Here is a 19,275-nt window from a genome sequence, read left to right as displayed (position 1 = left end):
CTGTTGCCAGTATTTTGATCAAGCAGTTTTTCTCTACTATAACACAACATCTATTAGACCACAACATTGATTTTGTCATTTTGTTAACATACGCCTAAAACCCTCCAAAGAAATACATCAAAGCATAGATGCCTCATCTTTTGCAGCATCCAGATTTAATATGTTAAATGTTTTTTATACAGTCCTTTTATGTCCATTCTTCAATGTAGGTGCAGAGAAAACATTTCAGCCTTTGGACATTTCGAATTAGGTACAGTGTTTGAGTGTGTAGACCTTAATTTTATTTTTACCAATAAGTTGCCCCCCCAGGCTTCATAATTATCTGACTTCCCTCTGTATCTCTGTGGCTGATCTGTATGTGCTTATGTTTCCACCCACAGCTCTAAGACATGCAGGGAGGATGACTTGGTAACAGGAGCCTGTCACCCCCACCTAGTATATTCTGTAAAAACGAATGAGTTCATACTCAGCCTTTGTCTGTGTATCGAAGGACAAGCCCTAAATGCTGCAGCCAATGGCTCTGGATCAGGAGGACAGATCCCAAGTGGGCCCAAAGATGCAAGGGGCATGCACCCAGGTCGGATCAACCTGATGTGGGCCTGCCTTAGAAGAGAGTCCCTAACACCGCTGGTGGTCTCTGACATCAGTAACATCAAGTGGTGGTTGGCATTAGTTAGTGCGGTAGAATTTACAAGGGATATTCTCCATCTTGTCCTACATTCTAAAATTGGAAAGATATTAGTTTTAAAAGGCATAGAGGTAATGATGAATGATCTACTTAGCGGGCCTCATGGCTTTAATAGTACTGTCATATACAAGCCAGTCAGTAAAAAACAAAAAAAAATCACACTTGTGCTATGACACAAGTAGATAGTTGACTGTTGGTCCACCATGAGTCCAACAAACAAAGACCTTAATACAGGGGTGTCCAAACTTTTTATCCCGAGGGCCACATATAGAAAAAAAATCGAAGGACTGGGCCACTCACGCCGCCACGCCCCCCTGCCCCCAAGCGGACTGTTGACAGTGCGCCTCAATCGCGTCGCTTAGGGCGGGGGGCTTAGCGGCGTTCTGAGGGACAGCTGGCAGGTCAAACTGAGAAGTACAATACAGTGGGCCTTAGTCCATTACATTACAATTAATTTCGCTGTTACTTTTATCCAAAGCGATTTACAATTAGTGCATTCAAGGGTAGGGGAGAGCGGGTTAATGTGAGACATCGGGTAATGTCAGATACCCCCTGTATCTAGGCAGCGGAACACATTTGTGGTCATGTGATCATTATGTTTCGATCCCCTCCCATTCCCCCCTTGCCATGAAGGAGAAGTTGGTGCAGGTGCTGTGGTTAGAATGTTTTTTCACAAAAATTTGATTTTTGCATGTAAAAGTAAATTATCTTGCATCAACTGTTTTGTCAAAACAAATAGATTCAGGTAGAAAAACTTATATCATACATGTTGATGAACTTCCAACATATAAAACCATGTGATTGATGCTAGCTGAAGATTAGCCTGAATTGATAAGAGATGTTGTTTTTTCTAATATGTTGGCTGTGGGGTAAAGTGAGACAAATGCTGTGGGGTAAAGTGAGAAATGTAGCACGAGTTAAGTTTAGTCTTAAACATATTTTAGTGTAATATTACATTACATATGTTTTAATGTCATAAACATTGTAGAAAAGCCATCATGCCAAGAAACTATACACCAGGAAGACAACCTGGGACCAAACACCCCTTGCAGAGATGGAGATTGCAGCCGCTGAGGTCATGCAAGGAAAGAAGTCCTTAAGAAAAGCTGGAAGGGATAGAAATATTGACAAGACAACCCTCAAAAGATTCATAAAGAAAAAAGAGAAAGGGGAAGTAAAATCAGTAGCCTGGGGTGCAGTAGCGGAGGTAAAGAGAATATTCACAGATGAGATGGAGGAGGAGCTTGCCAAACAGTTGAATCAACTAGCTGACCAGTTCCATGGCATTGCTACAGTTAAGTGCTGTGAACTGGCATTTGAATATGCAGAGACAAACAATATCCCTGTCCCTGTGCAGGTAGGCTAGGGTGTGCAAGAGATCACATGAATCATAATAATCATAAATGTGCTTAATTTACCTATTACAACATGTGTTGTTATGGTAGTTTTAAAGTGGAAAACGTAAGTGGATCACTTTACCCCCTTGATTTCTCTGGTTCTCACTTTACCCCTAAGCTGGGGTAAAGTGAGACACAAGACCACTTTTTTAAAACAATAATATTTTCACTGCCCTTTGTCCTGAAGACATTCTGATCATTTCAATTGCTAGGAAACATCCTGAATTAATGGGAAATGTGTAAGTTTTACAGATATACGATTTTAGCTCGCCTAGAGGGGAGCAAATGTAAAAAATGTCTCACATTACCCCGCTCTCCCCTACCCGAGGGTACAAACCCAGAACAACAAGAATCAAGAAAGTACAATTTCTTCAAGAATAGAGCAAAACTACAAAGTGCTATAAGTAACTGCCATTTAAGTGCTACTAAATTGTTAGTTTAAAAAAAAAAAAAAAATTATATATATATTTTTTTCTTTCTCATTTTAATTTGATTGAGGCGGGCCAATTTAAAATGGATGGCGGGCCGCAGATGGCCCGCGGGCCGTAGTTTGGACACCCCTGTCCCCTGCCTTAATACAAGTGGGGAAAAGTGGGAAATTGTCAAATGTCTTTTTGCTGTTTTTGAAAAGAAAACACTGCTGAAGAGGGGATTATTATTTTGCACACTTTTTGAGCAAATATTTTGGGGGTATTATTTTCTTCTTCTTCTTCTTCTTCTTCTTCTTAATATAATTTTTTTTTTTTAGAATTCAACGGAAATTATGAAACACTGTCTAATGAGAGTTTGTCGTAGGAAAGGGGATTATAATAAATTATTGAGTCAGCCGATAGTCAAATCATCTCGAATTTTGGCCCCGACTGCAAATCCTTTGTCCCCTTTAGATTTCAGCTGGTAGTCTGGGACAGGTAGCAGACCTCTGGCCGAGGATCTCAAGGTACAAGAAGGAGAGTGGTGTATAACAGATCAGAGGGGTAAAATTCACAATAGGAGGTACGTACACATGTGGAATGATATAATTGGAATAGGTTATACAGATAGTGTACAAAAGGACACTCGTGCAAAATGACATTTTAGTGTAATAGTTTCATTTAATTAATTGTATAAGGGCAAATCGAAAGCAATTTTACAAAACAAAAAGAGAATTCCACAGTAACAGAAATCCACATGTGCTTTAATTCGCAACGCGATGAAGATGCATATGTGACCATGTGTGATCCCTTCACCACCTTGATTTCTGCATCAGGTCACATTGAAACCCGGTCGAAACCAACCGGGGGTTTGAGCTCAGGAAATGTTGTGGTTGTTACGGGGAGCACGTGAAGGCAGCATCAGCAGTGACGCAACACATGGGCGTGTTGTCATGGCTGCGCTGCGGGACGGCTCCGTGCTGTAAATACTTCACGAGCTGAAAACTCGCCATGTCGGCGCTGGTGGCGGAGCGCGACACGGAGTCACGGCCCGGCACGGACTGAGCGGTCCGGACGGAGGTGCGGTGAGTGGCTACAGCGCAGAACCAGCGGTGTTCACGGCGATACAGGCACGGACAGACGCGAGTTAGCTAGCTAGCGTCAATGTGACACCAGCTAAAGCACCTATCACCCTGTCATCGGAAAGTCACGCAGGGCTGCGCTCACAATGTCGCCAATTTGAACGCAGCGTCTCTCTTGTCCATGAGCTGCCGCACTTTACTGACTGGCGGTGTGTTTACATTCGAGCTGCTGCGGACACCCAGCGTGTCCAGCTGGGTGTCCGTCAGTCACAGATGAACTTTACGGTGGCTCGTAGGAACCTGGCGAGAAGGAAGCCTGCTCACCTCAGCTGGGAATTTTAGCAGCTGTCCTTTAATGCTTCTGATTGGCTAGTGTGTGTGTTGATCAAACCGATTACTCACGTCGAACGATTAATCACAGTTCGTCTATTTCACACCGTGAGACCCAAGTGATTAAATCACCCACATTTTGAACGAGGTTTGGTGTAACCCACTCGAGAAACACGAAAGTGTCCGGGCTTTTTGTTTGACTAGCTAGGGAGCTAAGTCAGGCTAGCTGATCAGTGGGAGGTGTCGGTTGTTCCACTGCACCGACAGCTCTGGCCAGGTGTGTCAGTCTGTACATTTCACGGCGAGAACGGTGTTTGCCACCGAATGAACCATTATGGGAGTAAATGCAGCACGTTGATGGGAGCACTGGCTGTTTCCTTGGGTTGTTGGTGATCTCCCATGTGTTGCAGGGCTGTGGCATTAAAGAGCTGTATCTGTTATAGGAGCCGGTCCAGCTGTCATCCCTCTGCTCAGCATGTGCTACAGGGATGAAGCAGAGCCCGGCTGCTGCCGCTGGACATAGGCAGGATTGCTCTCAGCCACACCCACTCCGGGGAGCGAACTTTCAGTCATTTGCCGTTTCTCTCTGTGCTTGTTCTTGTCCTCGCTTGGCTCTACCATGGGCTCCACACTTCTAAATCACAGTAATCAAGCCTGAAGTGCTCCCTGGGTTACATCACAGAGATGACTAGGGATTCGGAGAAACAGAGGTGATCAGCTGATGGCGACTTGAGAAGAAATGGGGGAAGTTTTGAGTGGAAATTGTCACGGTAAGACGCTTTAACACTTGGCTTAAGTTATGGGAAAGCTTTGCCCCTGTGGTCATCCATCTGTTGGGAATATCGAGGCAGCTTGTGCTAGCTTAAAAAAAAATTGTGACGATTTCTTGAGAGCTCTTTTTGTTTGACTGTACTTGAGCGCTGGGTTTTCTGAACAGCTCTTTTCCCACAGATTCTTGTCCGCATTTGCAAGGCAAATACATAGTTTCTCTAGACTCTGTTGTCTTGTGGCATCCTTCCTTAGAGATAATATAATTTTAATACAGATAAAATATTCAGATTGTGGATTATAGCCACTTCAAAATGCTACTTTATGGAGGTTATGTTTTCGCCCCTGACCCTTTGTTTGTTGGTTGATTTGTTTGTTTGTCTGTAAGCAAGATTACATAGAAACAACTAACTAGATAACTATAACATTTTGTGCAAGGATGAGACATAGGCCAAAGAAGAATCCATTACATTTTGCTGTTGATCCGGATATAGGGGCAGATCCAGAAAACTATTGTTAACATTGATTCAATCAACATTTTCTTTGATCTCTCAGAGAATAACTAATGAGTCTTGATGGGAAAACATCATACAGACTTCTGGTGAACAGACTGATGTGATATTGAAATGTAAGAGCTTGACTGTTGGATCTAAATCACCACAGTGCAATAACAGCTTTCACAGTAGCATGTATTAGTGTATATATTTGTTGGTATATTTAAATAAAATGTATATATTTTTGTAATGTTAAATTTTGCAGCAGGATATATTTTAACTCCTCTTTGAGTAAAAACCACTCAGCCAGAGGAAAATCAACCTGGAACACTTGTATGAAGCAAGATGAAATGTTGCATAAGGATCAGTACAAGTGGGCAACCGATCGTATTGATTCAGTCATAAGTTATGTATTCAATCAAACCTCCACCCATCTGTTATAACTCTACTGGATGACTCTCGCTGGCCTTTATCCTGTTGAAAACTGAATGCAGGTTTTGGTGAATCAAAAATAATCTTATGCTTGCCTATAACAAGTGCAGTCAGATTTACACAGTTGACCCGTGAGTTGCTGTGCTGTGCTCTTCATGAGGTTGGTCAGTATAACAACGTCTAAAACATGATAATAAAACAGTTTTATCAACAATTTTGATTAATACTGCAGAATCTGTTAGATTAATTTCTTTGGTTGAATTAGGCCATTTTAGATATTTTCTAAACAACTGAGCTGGGTTGTTTTATGACAATATTAGAGTTGGAATAATTTCAAGTCAATGTGATGCTTTGTCAGACTGTCAATGGTCAGACATCTGATGCTGCCAAAGACATTCTCATCCTGTACATTTGTCCTGTGTTTGTTACCCAATAGAATATAAAATTAAGTACATGCAGGAAAGGAGGGTTTCATCTATAACTTTCACCCTGAGCTTTGTCTCATGGTCAGAGGGGAGACTCTAATGTTCCTTTTCCCCTACCATCAACATCCCAGCTGGTCAGACCAATAGCCTTCTGCCCACAAGTCTGTAATAGTTTAACAGGTGACAGTTCGAGTTGCATTGTATGAAGCTGTCCTGAGAGAGTCATCCGCTGTGATATAGAGTGAAGCAAAGTCATTGATCTCTTTCAGGATAAATGTTCTTATTCATGGCAGCAATTTAACCTGCTGTAGTCGCAGGTCCAGATTTGGAGCCATTGGTGCATTTTATCCTTAAACTGTGTCCAACTGGCCCATATGGATTCTTCTGGACAGATGTCGATTCTGATATGAAGCAGTAAAAAATGTCTGAAACTGTCGATTGGCAGTTTGTAAGATGTCATTATCAAACCCTTATGACAAAGAATTATAATTGTGGCTTGTGTGGGCCATCCATCCAACCTCACATATCATATATACACACCCTGAACAGGCCGCCATGTCTTTATGTATATAAGTACAATGTAAACATGTATGCACATTGTCTCCAAAAATCTGTATTGTTTATTATAAAGTACATGTATCATGCACTGATACCAATATTTTTTTGTCAAAGGCAATTGGGCAACTGTTGAATTGATCTGGTTCTAGTACAGTCTTTTATAGACTAATACATTAATGAGGTAAAGGGGGATGTCTCATCATGGTGCTAGATTATAATTCACAATGCATCGATGTTTGGGCTTTTGCCTTAGTAATGAGGACGTTTCGATCAAGTACACAAGACCAGAGTATTTTACTTTATATGAGAGGATTTTGTTTAGCTTTACACTTTTTTTTTGTATAATCAATTACCTGCAGAATAATCAGACTCATGATGATCAGTTTTTCCCAGGCTGCAAGATGCCCATATTTCAAAAGTCCCCCTAGTCTCTTTGGTCTGATGACTACCATGTTTGTGTGTGTGTGTGTTTGAGAGTTTGTCTGTGTTTATTGGAGGAGGAGCTGTGTGCATGAATGCTTCCTTTTATATGATCTAGACCAAGAAGTCTATTACATGGACAGTAGCAGCTTTGTTTACTAGGGAGAGTGCTGTAATAAACTTCATTATAAGCCTATGTCTCAACCACTTCCTGAGCCCCCATTCATTCTCCCATTCATGGGCTATTCACTCCCTGGCAGTGCCAGCTGTACATTCATATGTGTGTGCGGCATCAACAGAATGCTGTTTGGCTTGATTTTATTGGGACCATATTGGGGATGTTTCCCAGTTCTGTAGCCTCAGTAAATAGTGTTGTTCAAGGGTAAAGAAGCATTGGGAAAACAATACTACTACTTTTCTAACCTTATCTAAAACCAACCTTATCCTATCCGTAAAAAAATAAAAACATCGTTCAACACGCACAGTCATAGCTGGAAAAAACATGCACACACGCACGCACGCAGGTTGGTATTGCTAGCTCATCAGCAACAGCAGTGGCACACTCCAGTTTGCCACTGAAACTGAGCATCATGGCCCTTTCATCAAAACATCCCCCACCCCCCACCCCTTTTATTTTTTGCCGAGCCCCTACCCCCCCCCCCCCCCCCAAAAAAAAATAACAACATGCCCCTCCCCCTGAAACGTATGCCCTTCCCCCCCCGCCCCTCTGCTTGTCTGCTCATTGGCAGTGGAGTGAATGGTGTCCCTGTGGGCTATGAAAGAGAGGGCTGCACATCCCTATGTGGAGCGTGATGCGCATGTTTTCGTACATAGTGATCCATAAACACAGTGTGTCGCCTCCACACGAGTGACACTGAAGCTCACGTCCCCCTCGTGATTGACTACAGCATCAGAGGAGTCCTATGCCGAGCAAAGCCCATTGGCCTGTTTTTATGCGCGAGCCGGAGAACGTCGACCTGAATGCAGAGCTCGTTGGGCAGCCGCTCTCGCTGGCCATCCTCCTCCCTCTCCTCTCCTCTCCTTTCTGTTCCTCTCCTCCTCCTACACGCTGGTAATCCTTGCTGACACAACGCACAAAGGACTAAATGCTGGCTGCATCCTCCAGCAGCAGGGCTCTCTCCTCTTCCTCCTCCTGCTTTGATCCTCTACAGCTCGGCTGTTGGCCTGTACAGCCGGACACTACTCGCGGCTGTATATCACGTCTCTGGAATACCGGCCTGGCTGCCCTCCTCCTCTGCCCCCTGCATCCCCTCCTCCTGCTCGGTCGGTTCATTCAAGGAGGGCGTCAGAACACGGCTTCAGCCCTGAGGAGGCTTTTTTTAGGGGGCTGGTGAAGCTGTCGGTGACACGATGGAAGCATATTTTTTTGTCCATCCTCTGTTGCATTTATGTAGCAGGAGGTAGGAGCTGCTACCTCTCCTTCCCTATTTTTGTTGGTGTCTATATTCGCTCAGCTGCACATTACTATACCAACAGGTAAACCAGCTAAAGAGGACATGCTTTATCAAGCATGCATCTCAATCTTGTCTGTTTGCGTAGTTTCTGTCTTTTTTTAAACCATGAGTTGTTGATGCTGTTAATATTTGAACAAAGAGCAGAATATATTCTCCTTGAAAAATGTTGTTCTCTTTGAAAATAAATTCAGGTAGCATTTCAGAAAAAGGATGAGTCCATCTATTTTCAGGGAAATGTGGCTGCTTCTTAGTCATCAGTGGACAAGTTTGCAGATATCTCGTGCGAAGCCAACACGTGTGTACCCGGTATATGTCCATGGCTGGTTACCCCTGTTGTGCAACATGTCATTGCAATCTGAAGTAAAGCTAGTAGATGTGCCAAGCAGCCGGGCTGGTGACACCTTGCTTGCCTGGCTGCCTCATATTGCTTTTTGTGTGACTGACTGGTGACAAACAGGCACATAAATGGTTGTTCTACCTGTCCTGCAAGTCGTTTTGTGTTTCATTGTGTGGATCTTTCATTGCTGGCAGCTTAATCACAGCATGTGTATTGTAGAGGTTAGAGCTATTTTAGTTTACTAGTAGCTTTACAACATTTAGTGCTAAGTAGTACTGACTTCAAATTGACATTGGCCACAGCAGAGTAAGGATCAGTATAAAAAAATCACATTGTGTAAGTGAAGTCTTCATTTAAGGCAGTTTGTGATGCTGAGAATACTGTGTTAAAATTCACCTCTCGAGCACTGATTTGAAATGATCCTATCCCAGGATGCCAGATAAAACGGAATGCTCTTAATATTTACCTCAAATGAAGTTAGGGGAGCCTAATACGTAAGTACCAACATGTGATTCAATATTGATTTTTGACTTGACGTTTGACTTGAGGTCAGTTTACACTTTGAGTTAAGTGAATCATGCTCATCTTACAAGAGCAGCCCAACAAACACTGCAGATGATCAAAGCTCCCACACAGCACTGATTATGTGACGGAACAATGCCTCATGTTTATAAAAAGTAAAGTCTTTTCCTGAAACACAATCCCCTCACAGGATCCTAACTTCTCGCTTGTAAGTCATTTATTTACCTAACTCAGCCAGCTGGTGAGGGTGGTTTTTTTGTTCAGATAATGCAGTAAGCTTATCCGGTCTTAATTGAGCAACATTTGCCTGACAAAAAAAATCTACCAGGCGGAGGAAGAAAAAGTTCTCCATGTTCAAAATCAGAGAGCAAAGTTCGAAAGAAACCAAATAGTAAGGATGTGCCAAAAAAGGGTTCACTCCCCTGTTAGCAGGATGACCGCTTCATAGCACTCAGGGTTTTCCAATGATCCTGCAGGTTGACTCGGGATAGCGGCAGAGCGAGGCTCGCGGTGATACATCGAACTGGGATCGTAACAGCAGCCAGCATGTTTAAAAGTGGGCTGAAGATCATGGGGAGTGAGTATGATCATTTTCAATGAGTTGATATGATATTTCAGCCGTGTTGAATGTAAAGTAAGTGTCCAGTAAGGGAACAGGCTTCACTGTGGTGCAGTTGTCTTCATGAAAGGCTGCAGGGGTATATTGATATGTAGGTAGAGTTCTGCTGCTATCAAGTTGTCTTTTTGAATGCTGTTGCGAGTGTCAAGCTTGTTAAGGATGAGAATCTAGTACACTGTGGATTTGTTTCCGTAGTTATATGTGATCATTGTGAATTATTTCCCACATTCAACACTAGAAGGCTGCTTCTCTTAATGGAGATATTGATATCGCTTTGCTTAGTGGGATTTGAGAAAAGATAGGCAGACCAAGCAATAGCCTGAAATGTATTATTAGCTCACTCCGAAGAAATCTTTGTAAATGTGTTATTTACTCAGGGTCCTTATTGATTTTCCTGAAAGTCTAGCGGCCACCAGATGTTTCTGACATGAACCAGTTGCAGCAGGCTGATATTAAGGCTGATGAAGCTATAGTCACAGGAGCCTATGTTTAGATAACACTTTGCTAAGCATTTAAAGCCCAGTGGCTACTGCGAAAAACAACACAGGCAAGCAGCCTATTCTTATTATACATAAGAGTAGGGATACAATCCAGTTAGACCACGTGTCACAGGACACACAGCCCCAAGTAGGCCTCAGGCAGTAGCACATGTCTACTGGCACTGGTTCTGCCAATAATAATACTCTTGACTCATTTTCCATTTTGAAACTGCACAGGGACAATTATTACAGTGCTGCACTGGGCCTGGCTGTAGGTTTGATAAAGAGCTGTGAAAATGCTTATCTGCTTCACTGTCGATGTGTGTGTCCCGACCTCAGGGAAATCATCTAAGTCTAGGTGGTTTGTCTGGTTCCTGGCCTGTGCTCCTGAGTCTTATATAACACTGGCCTGCAGGGACACGTGTTACAGTGTTGTATTGATTCTTAAACATGTTATATCACCTCAAACCAAATATTGTTTCTGTCTTGCACATGTAGAATTTGAAATCCCACCAACTCACTCACTCACACAGATCCACCGACTTACTTCAGTTTCCTCAGCTGAGAGGAAACATGCTCTACATCACAATAATGTAGAGCACAAATGGGGAAAGGATACGATTCTAAAAGGCCTTTAAGTTGAATCTTTGGATCCATAATTAACCTATTTAATGGAAATTACATAATATTCCAGAGCATATATTTTGAGTGTGAGCAGTGTGTGTTGTTATGGTGTGTATTAGTGTTGTGGCCTCACGCCTGGTTGTTTGTGTGAATGGCCCTCAGTAGTGTGGATGACGGAATCCTGTCCATCTGTCATTGCAGGCAGAGAGCTGTAATCCTGCCTCTCTCAACCCTCGGTCGCAGATTGGCAGCGACATTTCAGCAACACAGGTGGCCTGGTCATGGCTGCCTTGCACACACACACACGCACACACGCACACACGCACACACGCACACACACACACACACACACACACACACACACACACACACACACACACACACACACACACACACACACACACACACATAAAAGAGGATTGAATGTATGTTGGACAGGCAACCTCTGTTGGAAGAATGCTCATTTTCAGCTGCACCTGTTGTATTTAGCTGTTAACCTGCATTGTTGAAATAAGCCCACAACAGACACCTGGAAAGTACAAAAATATAACCAAATATTTGTAAAGCTGTTTTAACAGACAAAACTTTTTCATACCATTGTAATGGCTCATCTTTATGAAGCTTCCAACTTTTTTCAATTGCCAGCTGTTCGTCACCCGTGACTTTCACATTGACAAGTAAATAATGGCTCTGAATCCTATAGAAGAGGAAATGTTTGACTAGTTCTGTCCTACAGTTTAGACATCAGGATCTGATGTAGTATCCAAAATAAACCAGAAAATGGGTTTGAGGACAAATTACAAAATGTACTTTAAACCAAATCTGAGACGTACATACATTTATGTTGAATTAGTTTAGTCTCTGCAGCTTGTGGCAGATTTCTCATTTAATTAAATTAGTAAACTGCTATTGCTATTTAACTAATATTAACAGATTGTGTTTTATTTAAATTGGTTACTATCATTTATTGAAATCAATTTTTTTTTACCATAACCAGGATTGGAGGTTTTTCTGATGCTGATTTATTTATACACAAGTGCTCTTTCATGTCTTTTAAGTCACATGATTTGAGAGATTTTCAGTCCTGCATTTAATGTCCGACCAATCACTAGGGAACTATAAAAAAATCCCTTACAGATTTTTGCTGTCTGGTCCATTGGCACAGACCTGGAATTTGGCCTGTGACGTTAAACACAATATGGAACTGCCTAAGTCAACATAGAAGTGCAAATACAAAAATTGAACTAGCAGCGCTCATTGTTATGTCAGGCTACAGAACAGAGTGGTTTTCACCTCTTCATTAAAAACATGTTTAGAACACCCAAATAGTCTTGAAAAACTTCTGAAAGTATATATATATTTTTTTTTACAAACCTTTAATGTTCTGTACTTAAAAAGGTGCTGAGTAGTGTTCTGTAAAGCTAGCGGGGCTGCTTTATTATGTACAGAGGAAAAAGATAAAGCTGGTTGTGGTTCCCCTGTAGATGTGTGATAGGAACTTGTTGTGTGGGTATAAATTCATCCCCTGGTCTATTTAATCATGATAGTGTTCAACCTGAACTCTCTCTGGAGCACAACGTGTGGGAGCAACAGAGTGGGAGGCGGTGGGTCTGTATGGATATAGCAGTTTTAAATGTAGGTGGTAGGTACAATTTATTGATGTCTACAGTTAGCTAGTTTGTTAATCGGTTTTATCATGAATTTTAGTTTTCGGCATGCTGTACCTTTTTAACAGAATGTTCTCCTGCCTAGGTTTCGGTCACTGAGAAAATTCATCGTGATTGTATTCTCTGTTCTCGGCAGATCTAGATCAACTTGGCATTTCCTGCATCCATCCACACCCAGCCTGCTGGTATCTGTGTGTCTGTGACAGTGTCTCTGTTTGCAGGCTGATATGGTAAATGACTGGCTGGGATATTATTCCAGTGCATGAAAGAGGCTAAGCTGTCGTTTTGGACGGTAAAAGGAGCATAAGCAGCCTGCTTTCCCTCCTCTGATCCCCTACATCCCATATGTTTTCAGGCGTAAGCAGATGCCTTTAATACCTAAATGAAATTGTAATCTTGATAAGCATGCGAGTGTAATCTCAGCTACATTACAGACATCTGTCCACCCTGTTATTGAAAGATTTTTTGGGGAATAAACCCTTTGACTGAGCTGTCATACTGAGGGAAAAGTACCTGACAAACGGAGGGTGTTAAGAAAGATTCTAGGATTTTTTTTCACACAAAAGTGGATTGTGTTGAATGTTTGTGTCTACACCAGCATTTATAGATGATTTACTCGATGTTCTCTGTCCACACTAAAGGCTTAAGTGTCTTCATTGTCCTTCTAATTTAGATCTGTGGATCTTGTAAACAGGGGCATGATGGATTATCACCACCATCTGCTAGGGAATGTGGTCAAATGTATGACCCCTTGGAAAGCACGAGACGTGAGTTCAGTGACCAGGCTGTTGTGTGACTTTAGAATGTTTTCTGTTATTACTTGTTTTACGTTGAAATACAGTCTGGTTCTGTAGTCCAGGTGCTGCTACTGATTGTAAAAGTATTGTTTGTATGGGGTAATAAATCAAAGCAGGAGATGTGAGTGTGTCCTAACTATGATTGGTGACAGCAAGTAGGATGTGTGCCTGTGTGTATTAACCTATAGTTTAACAGAGCTTTTCTGAAAGATTTTCATAAATCTTTATTGCTTGGCCTCTTCTTGATGCATATCAGATATCACTTTTAAAGGAAAGAAACATGAACACACAATGTGGATACATTCTGTTCTCTCTGTCATTTAAAGCTGTAGTTATATTGTTGGTAGTGCATATGAACAAGTGTTATCCTCAACTTTTATCGTATGATTATACACAAAGAGCATTAGCTGTAGCAATTAGTTTGAAACCTTCTTTATAATCTTAGTGTTGGAGGTGCTGTGTATGAAAGTGTACCAGTGTACATTTCTGATTAAGCCGTGTGATTGGATGAATCCTGCTGCTCAGGTTCCTCTGCAAAAGTTCTTTTTTCATGAGTATATTGCTGACTCCAGCTTCCTCACCCTGTAAATGCTGCTTCCTTCCTGTATTAGCGCCTGGAGGAATTTGTTCAAACACTGCAGTCATCAGTCACGGGTGTGAATGTGTGAGTTCTTATACATCTTTCCCTGTGATGGGATTTTGACTCTTTTCATGAGATAAAGGAAGGTTCATACAAAATGTTATCTGAGTTGTATAGTGCTGAGCATTCCAGATTCATGTTAATTTGTTTGTTTTGTTTCCTTTAGGATCTCTTGAGTGTTTACAGCAGTATAGGGTTATGTTTAAGTAGCTGTGTGTTATGATTGAGGTTTAGTGCATGAAAGAGTCCAATGGGGGGGGGGGGGGGGGGGGGGGGGGGGGTGGGTGTGTGTGTGTGGGTGTGGGTGTACGTGTGTGTGTGTGTACATGTGTGTCAGGTCAGGGCGTGATTAGCTCACTAGGGCGTTGCAGTCGAGCCCAGCTGCTCTTTCCAGAAGTGTGCCATGACACGCAGCGAGGCCTCCAGTGCAAGATCCACCAGCAGAGAGTACACTGCTCAGAAATGGAGACATATGGCAGGTTGCTTTATGAGTTCCCTCAGCAGCCACTGAAGCAGCACACTGGTTGTTTGATTACCTTGTTCAAAAGCAGTGAAATGGTCCCACTGAAGCTTATTTGAAGATGTGACATGAACTCTTGACAAGGATCAGTTGTTTGTTTTGACTCAGTTAAAAAAGAGGAATCCACTTTTATATTTTTCAACTTTGTTGCAGCCATTTATTGACTTAAAAAATACTAGTATTGTACTGTGATTTGTTGCTGTGTTTTTCATTGAACTTTTTTCTTCTTTTATCTCCAGTCTCCCCTGATCTGTTCCCGGAAACACCCCTGGAGCCGTGCCTACGCGCAATACCGTCGGTGCGAGCCGGTCCCGCCCCTCATAAGCCCCAGAGGCGCAGCAGCCGGAGTGACAGTGCTGCCAGGCCCCACCCACTGCGCTCACCCCCCAGGCCAGGCCCCAGCAGAGGCAGCATGGAGGTGGGTATGCGTGTGGTGCGGGGCCTGGACTGGAAATGGGGAAACCAGGATGATGGCGAGGGCCACGTGGGCACTGTGGTGGAGATAGGTCGACAAGGCAGTACTACTACACCGGACAAGACAGTGGTGGTACAATGGGACAGTGGCACAAGGACCAACTACCGCACAGGCTACCAGGGTGCCTATGACCTGCTGCTTTATGATAATGCTCAAATTGGTAAGCACTCATTCCAATCATCGATTGTATGTATTTTTTGGTGTTGGCTACTTTACACTTTGTGTTTCCATCAACAGGGAACACCAAAAGGTGTTACAGTGTATTTAATATTATTACAATGTAATTCAATGTTGCCAGCAACACAGACCCTCTATCAGATATCGGTAGTGTAGAGGTGGCAGTTTCTGAAGGCAAGGAACCCCCCCAAAAAAGTGCAGTATGTTGTTTAGAAGTTAGAAATGAAGTTTTCCTAATTCACTTGTCCATCATCTGCAATGGTCATGTGTTTGTTGAGAAGCTGTGTCCACATGTTTATCTCATTTGCTTGTGTCTGTTGGTCATGGCATTGGTTGAGTAAGCAGCCTTCACAATGCCCATCTTGCGTAAGCATGGTGCCGTTTCTTGTCATCAGCCCATCCAGTCCTATTTTTGACTTGAATGACACAAATGACTCTTAGCATTTTGCTCCATTTAATGTGACATTTTTCTGCCTCAGAAGCTTCAATTAATGGAGCGAAAGAAGTGGAGGAAAAGAGATGAGGAACTGAGGTCCTGGGGGTATTTTGATCATGCTGTTAATGCCTCAGTTCCTCTACTTCTCGCGATATTAGGGTTTTTGTCAGACACGAGATATATAACTTTAGCCTGACGTTGTCAGACTCACAATTCTAGTCAGAATGTGAATCTGAGACCGCTCCATTGGGCTGTGATTATGGGGCGTGTTTCAACTGACCAGGAAGTAAAATTCTTCTTCGCTCAATTGGATAGACCTACAACCAATCAGAGCAACGTAGTGACGTATGCTAAGCAACGCATTGTGAGTTATTTACTAACGCCGGGTTCACACCGGACGCTTCAGCGCAGCGCCAAGCCTTAAATAACAGCTGGCTCCCATCCACTCCCATGTTAAAACTTTGTGCCGGTCACACCGGAGGCTGAAGCACCGCGAGGCAGCCTTGGCGCAGCCAGTGCTTCAGCCTCCGTTGTGACTGGCACAAAGCCGTGCAGCGATCTACTGGATCAACGGGTGATATTATTAGCGCTGCCCGGCGGTTCAGCGTCGCCTCAGTGTCCGATGTGAACAGCCAAGCGCCGGGGCGATAGGGATTAGCTCGGTGCTTTGGCGTCGCCTCCACGTTCTGTGTTCCTCTTTCAAAATGAATGCGCTGTCGATGTCTTCTAAAACAGACTCAATGGCAGCATCTACACATCTCAGCTCGCCAGCGGCAGGCATGTTTGTTGAAAACGAATTCAACCCGAGGGCACTTTGATGACGTGGTTGATTACATTACCGTTGATCATCTGTCAATCATCGTATAAAGCCCGCCCTGACAATCTGATTGGCCCGGTCGGGCATCATTTTTCCTCAACGGAGCGACTCCAGACCGAACTGCCCGACCTAAAATGTTGTGGGCGGGGCTAAGTTCGTCTGGCATCCAGGCTAATATAACTTGCAAATGTGAGATGCAGTACCTGAAGTAGATGTTCGAAGAATGTATTTCTTAGCAACAGAAATTAAATAGAAAGACATAGAAATAGGAACATATCTTCAACCAACTCTTCTCCCTTTCCAGGCGTGCGTCACTCCAACATCATCTGTGACAGCTGCAAGAAGCATGGAATCATGGGAATGCGATGGAAGTGCAAGGTGTGCTTCGACTACGACCTCTGCACCCAGTGCTACATGAACAACAAGCACGACTTGAGCCACGCTTACGAGCGCTACGAGACGGCACACTCCCAGCCGTGAGTACTGCGCTGACACCGTTGATCCTCATTTCATTTCTAATTATGATGTTGTCTATTACACCATCTCCGCTCGACTTAACTTGCTTTCTTCACATCCAATTCAACTCATAGGAGGTAAGCCTTTATTTGTGCTGTTGCCGTAATTCCAGCTACATTCGGTTTAGGCAGGTTTAACATGGCAATATCATCACATTTTGCACTTTCCTCATTTAACTGACCAGTTGGAGCTTTTCTGGTTTTATTTTCAATACACTGCAGTTTTAAATTAATGACTTTCCCACTTCTACATACACTCATATATTAGCCTGCAGTGTCATGGGCAGGGTCTTGGACTCAAATAATCAAATAATCAGCGTTGACCCTTTGATACAACGAACAGGTATTTTATTTTGAAGGGATTAGAGAGGAGTTGAGGAGAGGTGGTACTTTGGGCTCCTGTTTTTTTCTCCTTTTTTTTTCCCGCTTTGTTAAAAAAATAAAAATTTCAACCAAAAGGCAATTTTCTTGGTGATTACATCATGATTCACTTAATTTGTGTCAAACACAGTCCATTCAAGTGTGGGCAAGTGTGCTTTCGGTCTGCAGACTGTGTCCTTTCTCTAAGTCCTCCGATTAAGTCCTCGGTGTGGGTCCGACTTTTCGTCAAAATCTTCGCCAGATCATTGGGATAATTTGATGATTTTATTTCACCATACGCAATGAAATACAAATGTCATAGCACAAACATCAAAGTGAAAGCACAATGTTTGCTTAAATGCGTTAATAACTTGTACTAAGCGAAATTTCAGAGGTTTTATTTTGTGAGCAGGATGTGGCTAAGAACCAAAAGGTGTTGTTTATCTCAGCTTGGTCAAAACATGCCTGGCCTTGTTATGGCTTAATGTTTAGTGAGCCGATTCCAATTGTCCTGCGTATGCAGATTTAATGGGGTGAGTTCTCCTCTTCAGAATCCACTCTTCTGCATCAGTTCACAGTAAAGCTCCAAATGGCTTTAGGCACTGTCTGAATGTCAGCTGGATAGCCTGTTCTCATTTCAACGAGGTGATATGTATGACCCAGATTTCTTATTAGTTTAGCCTGGTCCGGGCTCAACGCAGTAGAGTTTTTTTCTCAAGAGTATGAAACCACTATTTAAGTCGGTCAGGATGAGCATAAAGAGCTTATTCATTGAAGTCCATATGGGAGAAATCTGCAAATGTCTGACAATGACAGCAGTGTCACAGACAGAACAACAAATTCACAGTTTTAATGCATCTTGAAACCGTTCACCTCATGCATCAGTGAATCAAAATAATTGTTCTACCGTTAAAATATTTCCTGGTCGTGACTTGAACCTAGTATCTTTGCCATCTCTGTTCTATCAGTTCATGCTTTAATTTGTCTGTGATCACGTCTTCGCTAAACAGAAAAACATCTTCATTCGAATCTAATTTTAGATTTTGGTTGTGGCCTCATTTGATTGTGTACTGCGTGGACGAGGGTGGAAGAGGAGCAGCAGATTTAGACTTTTAGTGAAACCCGGCCCTCTTCCAGTGGGACAGAATAGCCCAGTTTACCATTCTGACAGGAGGGTGAGTCTCATTTCATCTCCCTCCTCAGTATGGATTTATCATTAAGGCCCAAATGTTGTTTGGCTCAGCAGTGTCCTTCATTAAGGTGATATTTTATTGGTCGAGCAAACACATTTATAAATGTACCCTCCCAACAGGTCATTGCTTTCCATATGTCGACACTGCAAAAACACTGGCTTGGACTCACTGACGAGTCGATTTTCATTTTGCTAAATTTGGAACATTGTATAATCTTTTTATATAATTTATACTATACAATATCAGTTTTAAGATAGTGATCAATAAAAATAAATTGATTTGTTTGATCATTGATGTTAGTTTAATTTTTAATCTGCGTTATTTAGAGGCCGTTTTAATCCCACTTGAATTGGGGTGGTTCATAGCATCTGAGTGAGATGAAGCTAAATTTAGACAACTAAAAATAACTTGACAGAGATTCCCTTCTTGAGGATTGAGGCGTGTTAATACCAGAGCTCCAATTTAAATGCGTAGTGTGTTAATACCACAGCCAAACGTATTTTAAAATCATGCTGTTTTTTGGTTGTCCAACACTAGGGACCTATTCTATTGTAAGCATCGTCCTGCTCAGTGGGGTTAATAAGAGTGAAGTAAAATGTGGATGAAATACATTAACAT

The 19,275-nt window shown here is 42.5% G+C and overlaps 1 protein-coding gene across 3 annotated transcripts in view; it reads left to right on the top strand.

The window, feature by feature from the left end:
• Positions 1-4,452: 4,452 nt before the first annotated feature.
• mib2 (MIB E3 ubiquitin protein ligase 2) overlaps positions 4,453-19,275 on the top strand; it is a 39,907-nt gene continuing 25,084 nt past the window's right edge. The window contains exons 1-3 of one of the 3 annotated variants that reach the window (XM_053425860.1): positions 4,453-4,677; positions 14,924-15,319; positions 16,894-17,065. In XM_053425860.1, the coding sequence (XP_053281835.1) occupies positions 4,647-4,677; positions 14,924-15,319; positions 16,894-17,065 (599 nt within the window). In that variant the 5' untranslated portion in view covers positions 4,453-4,646. Of the gene's footprint in view, positions 4,678-9,595; positions 9,916-14,501; positions 14,640-14,923; positions 15,320-16,893; positions 17,066-19,275 lie in introns of those variants that run through there. The other 2 variants (XM_053425859.1, XM_053425861.1) reach the window with 2 other exon arrangements.

This window comes from Pleuronectes platessa, chromosome 6 (genome assembly GCF_947347685.1).
Source record: "Pleuronectes platessa chromosome 6, fPlePla1.1, whole genome shotgun sequence".
Taxonomy (NCBI): Eukaryota; Metazoa; Chordata; class Actinopteri; order Pleuronectiformes; family Pleuronectidae; genus Pleuronectes; species Pleuronectes platessa.
The sequence above is the reverse complement of the archived record's forward strand: the minus strand, read 5'-3'. Positions and strand labels throughout refer to the sequence as shown.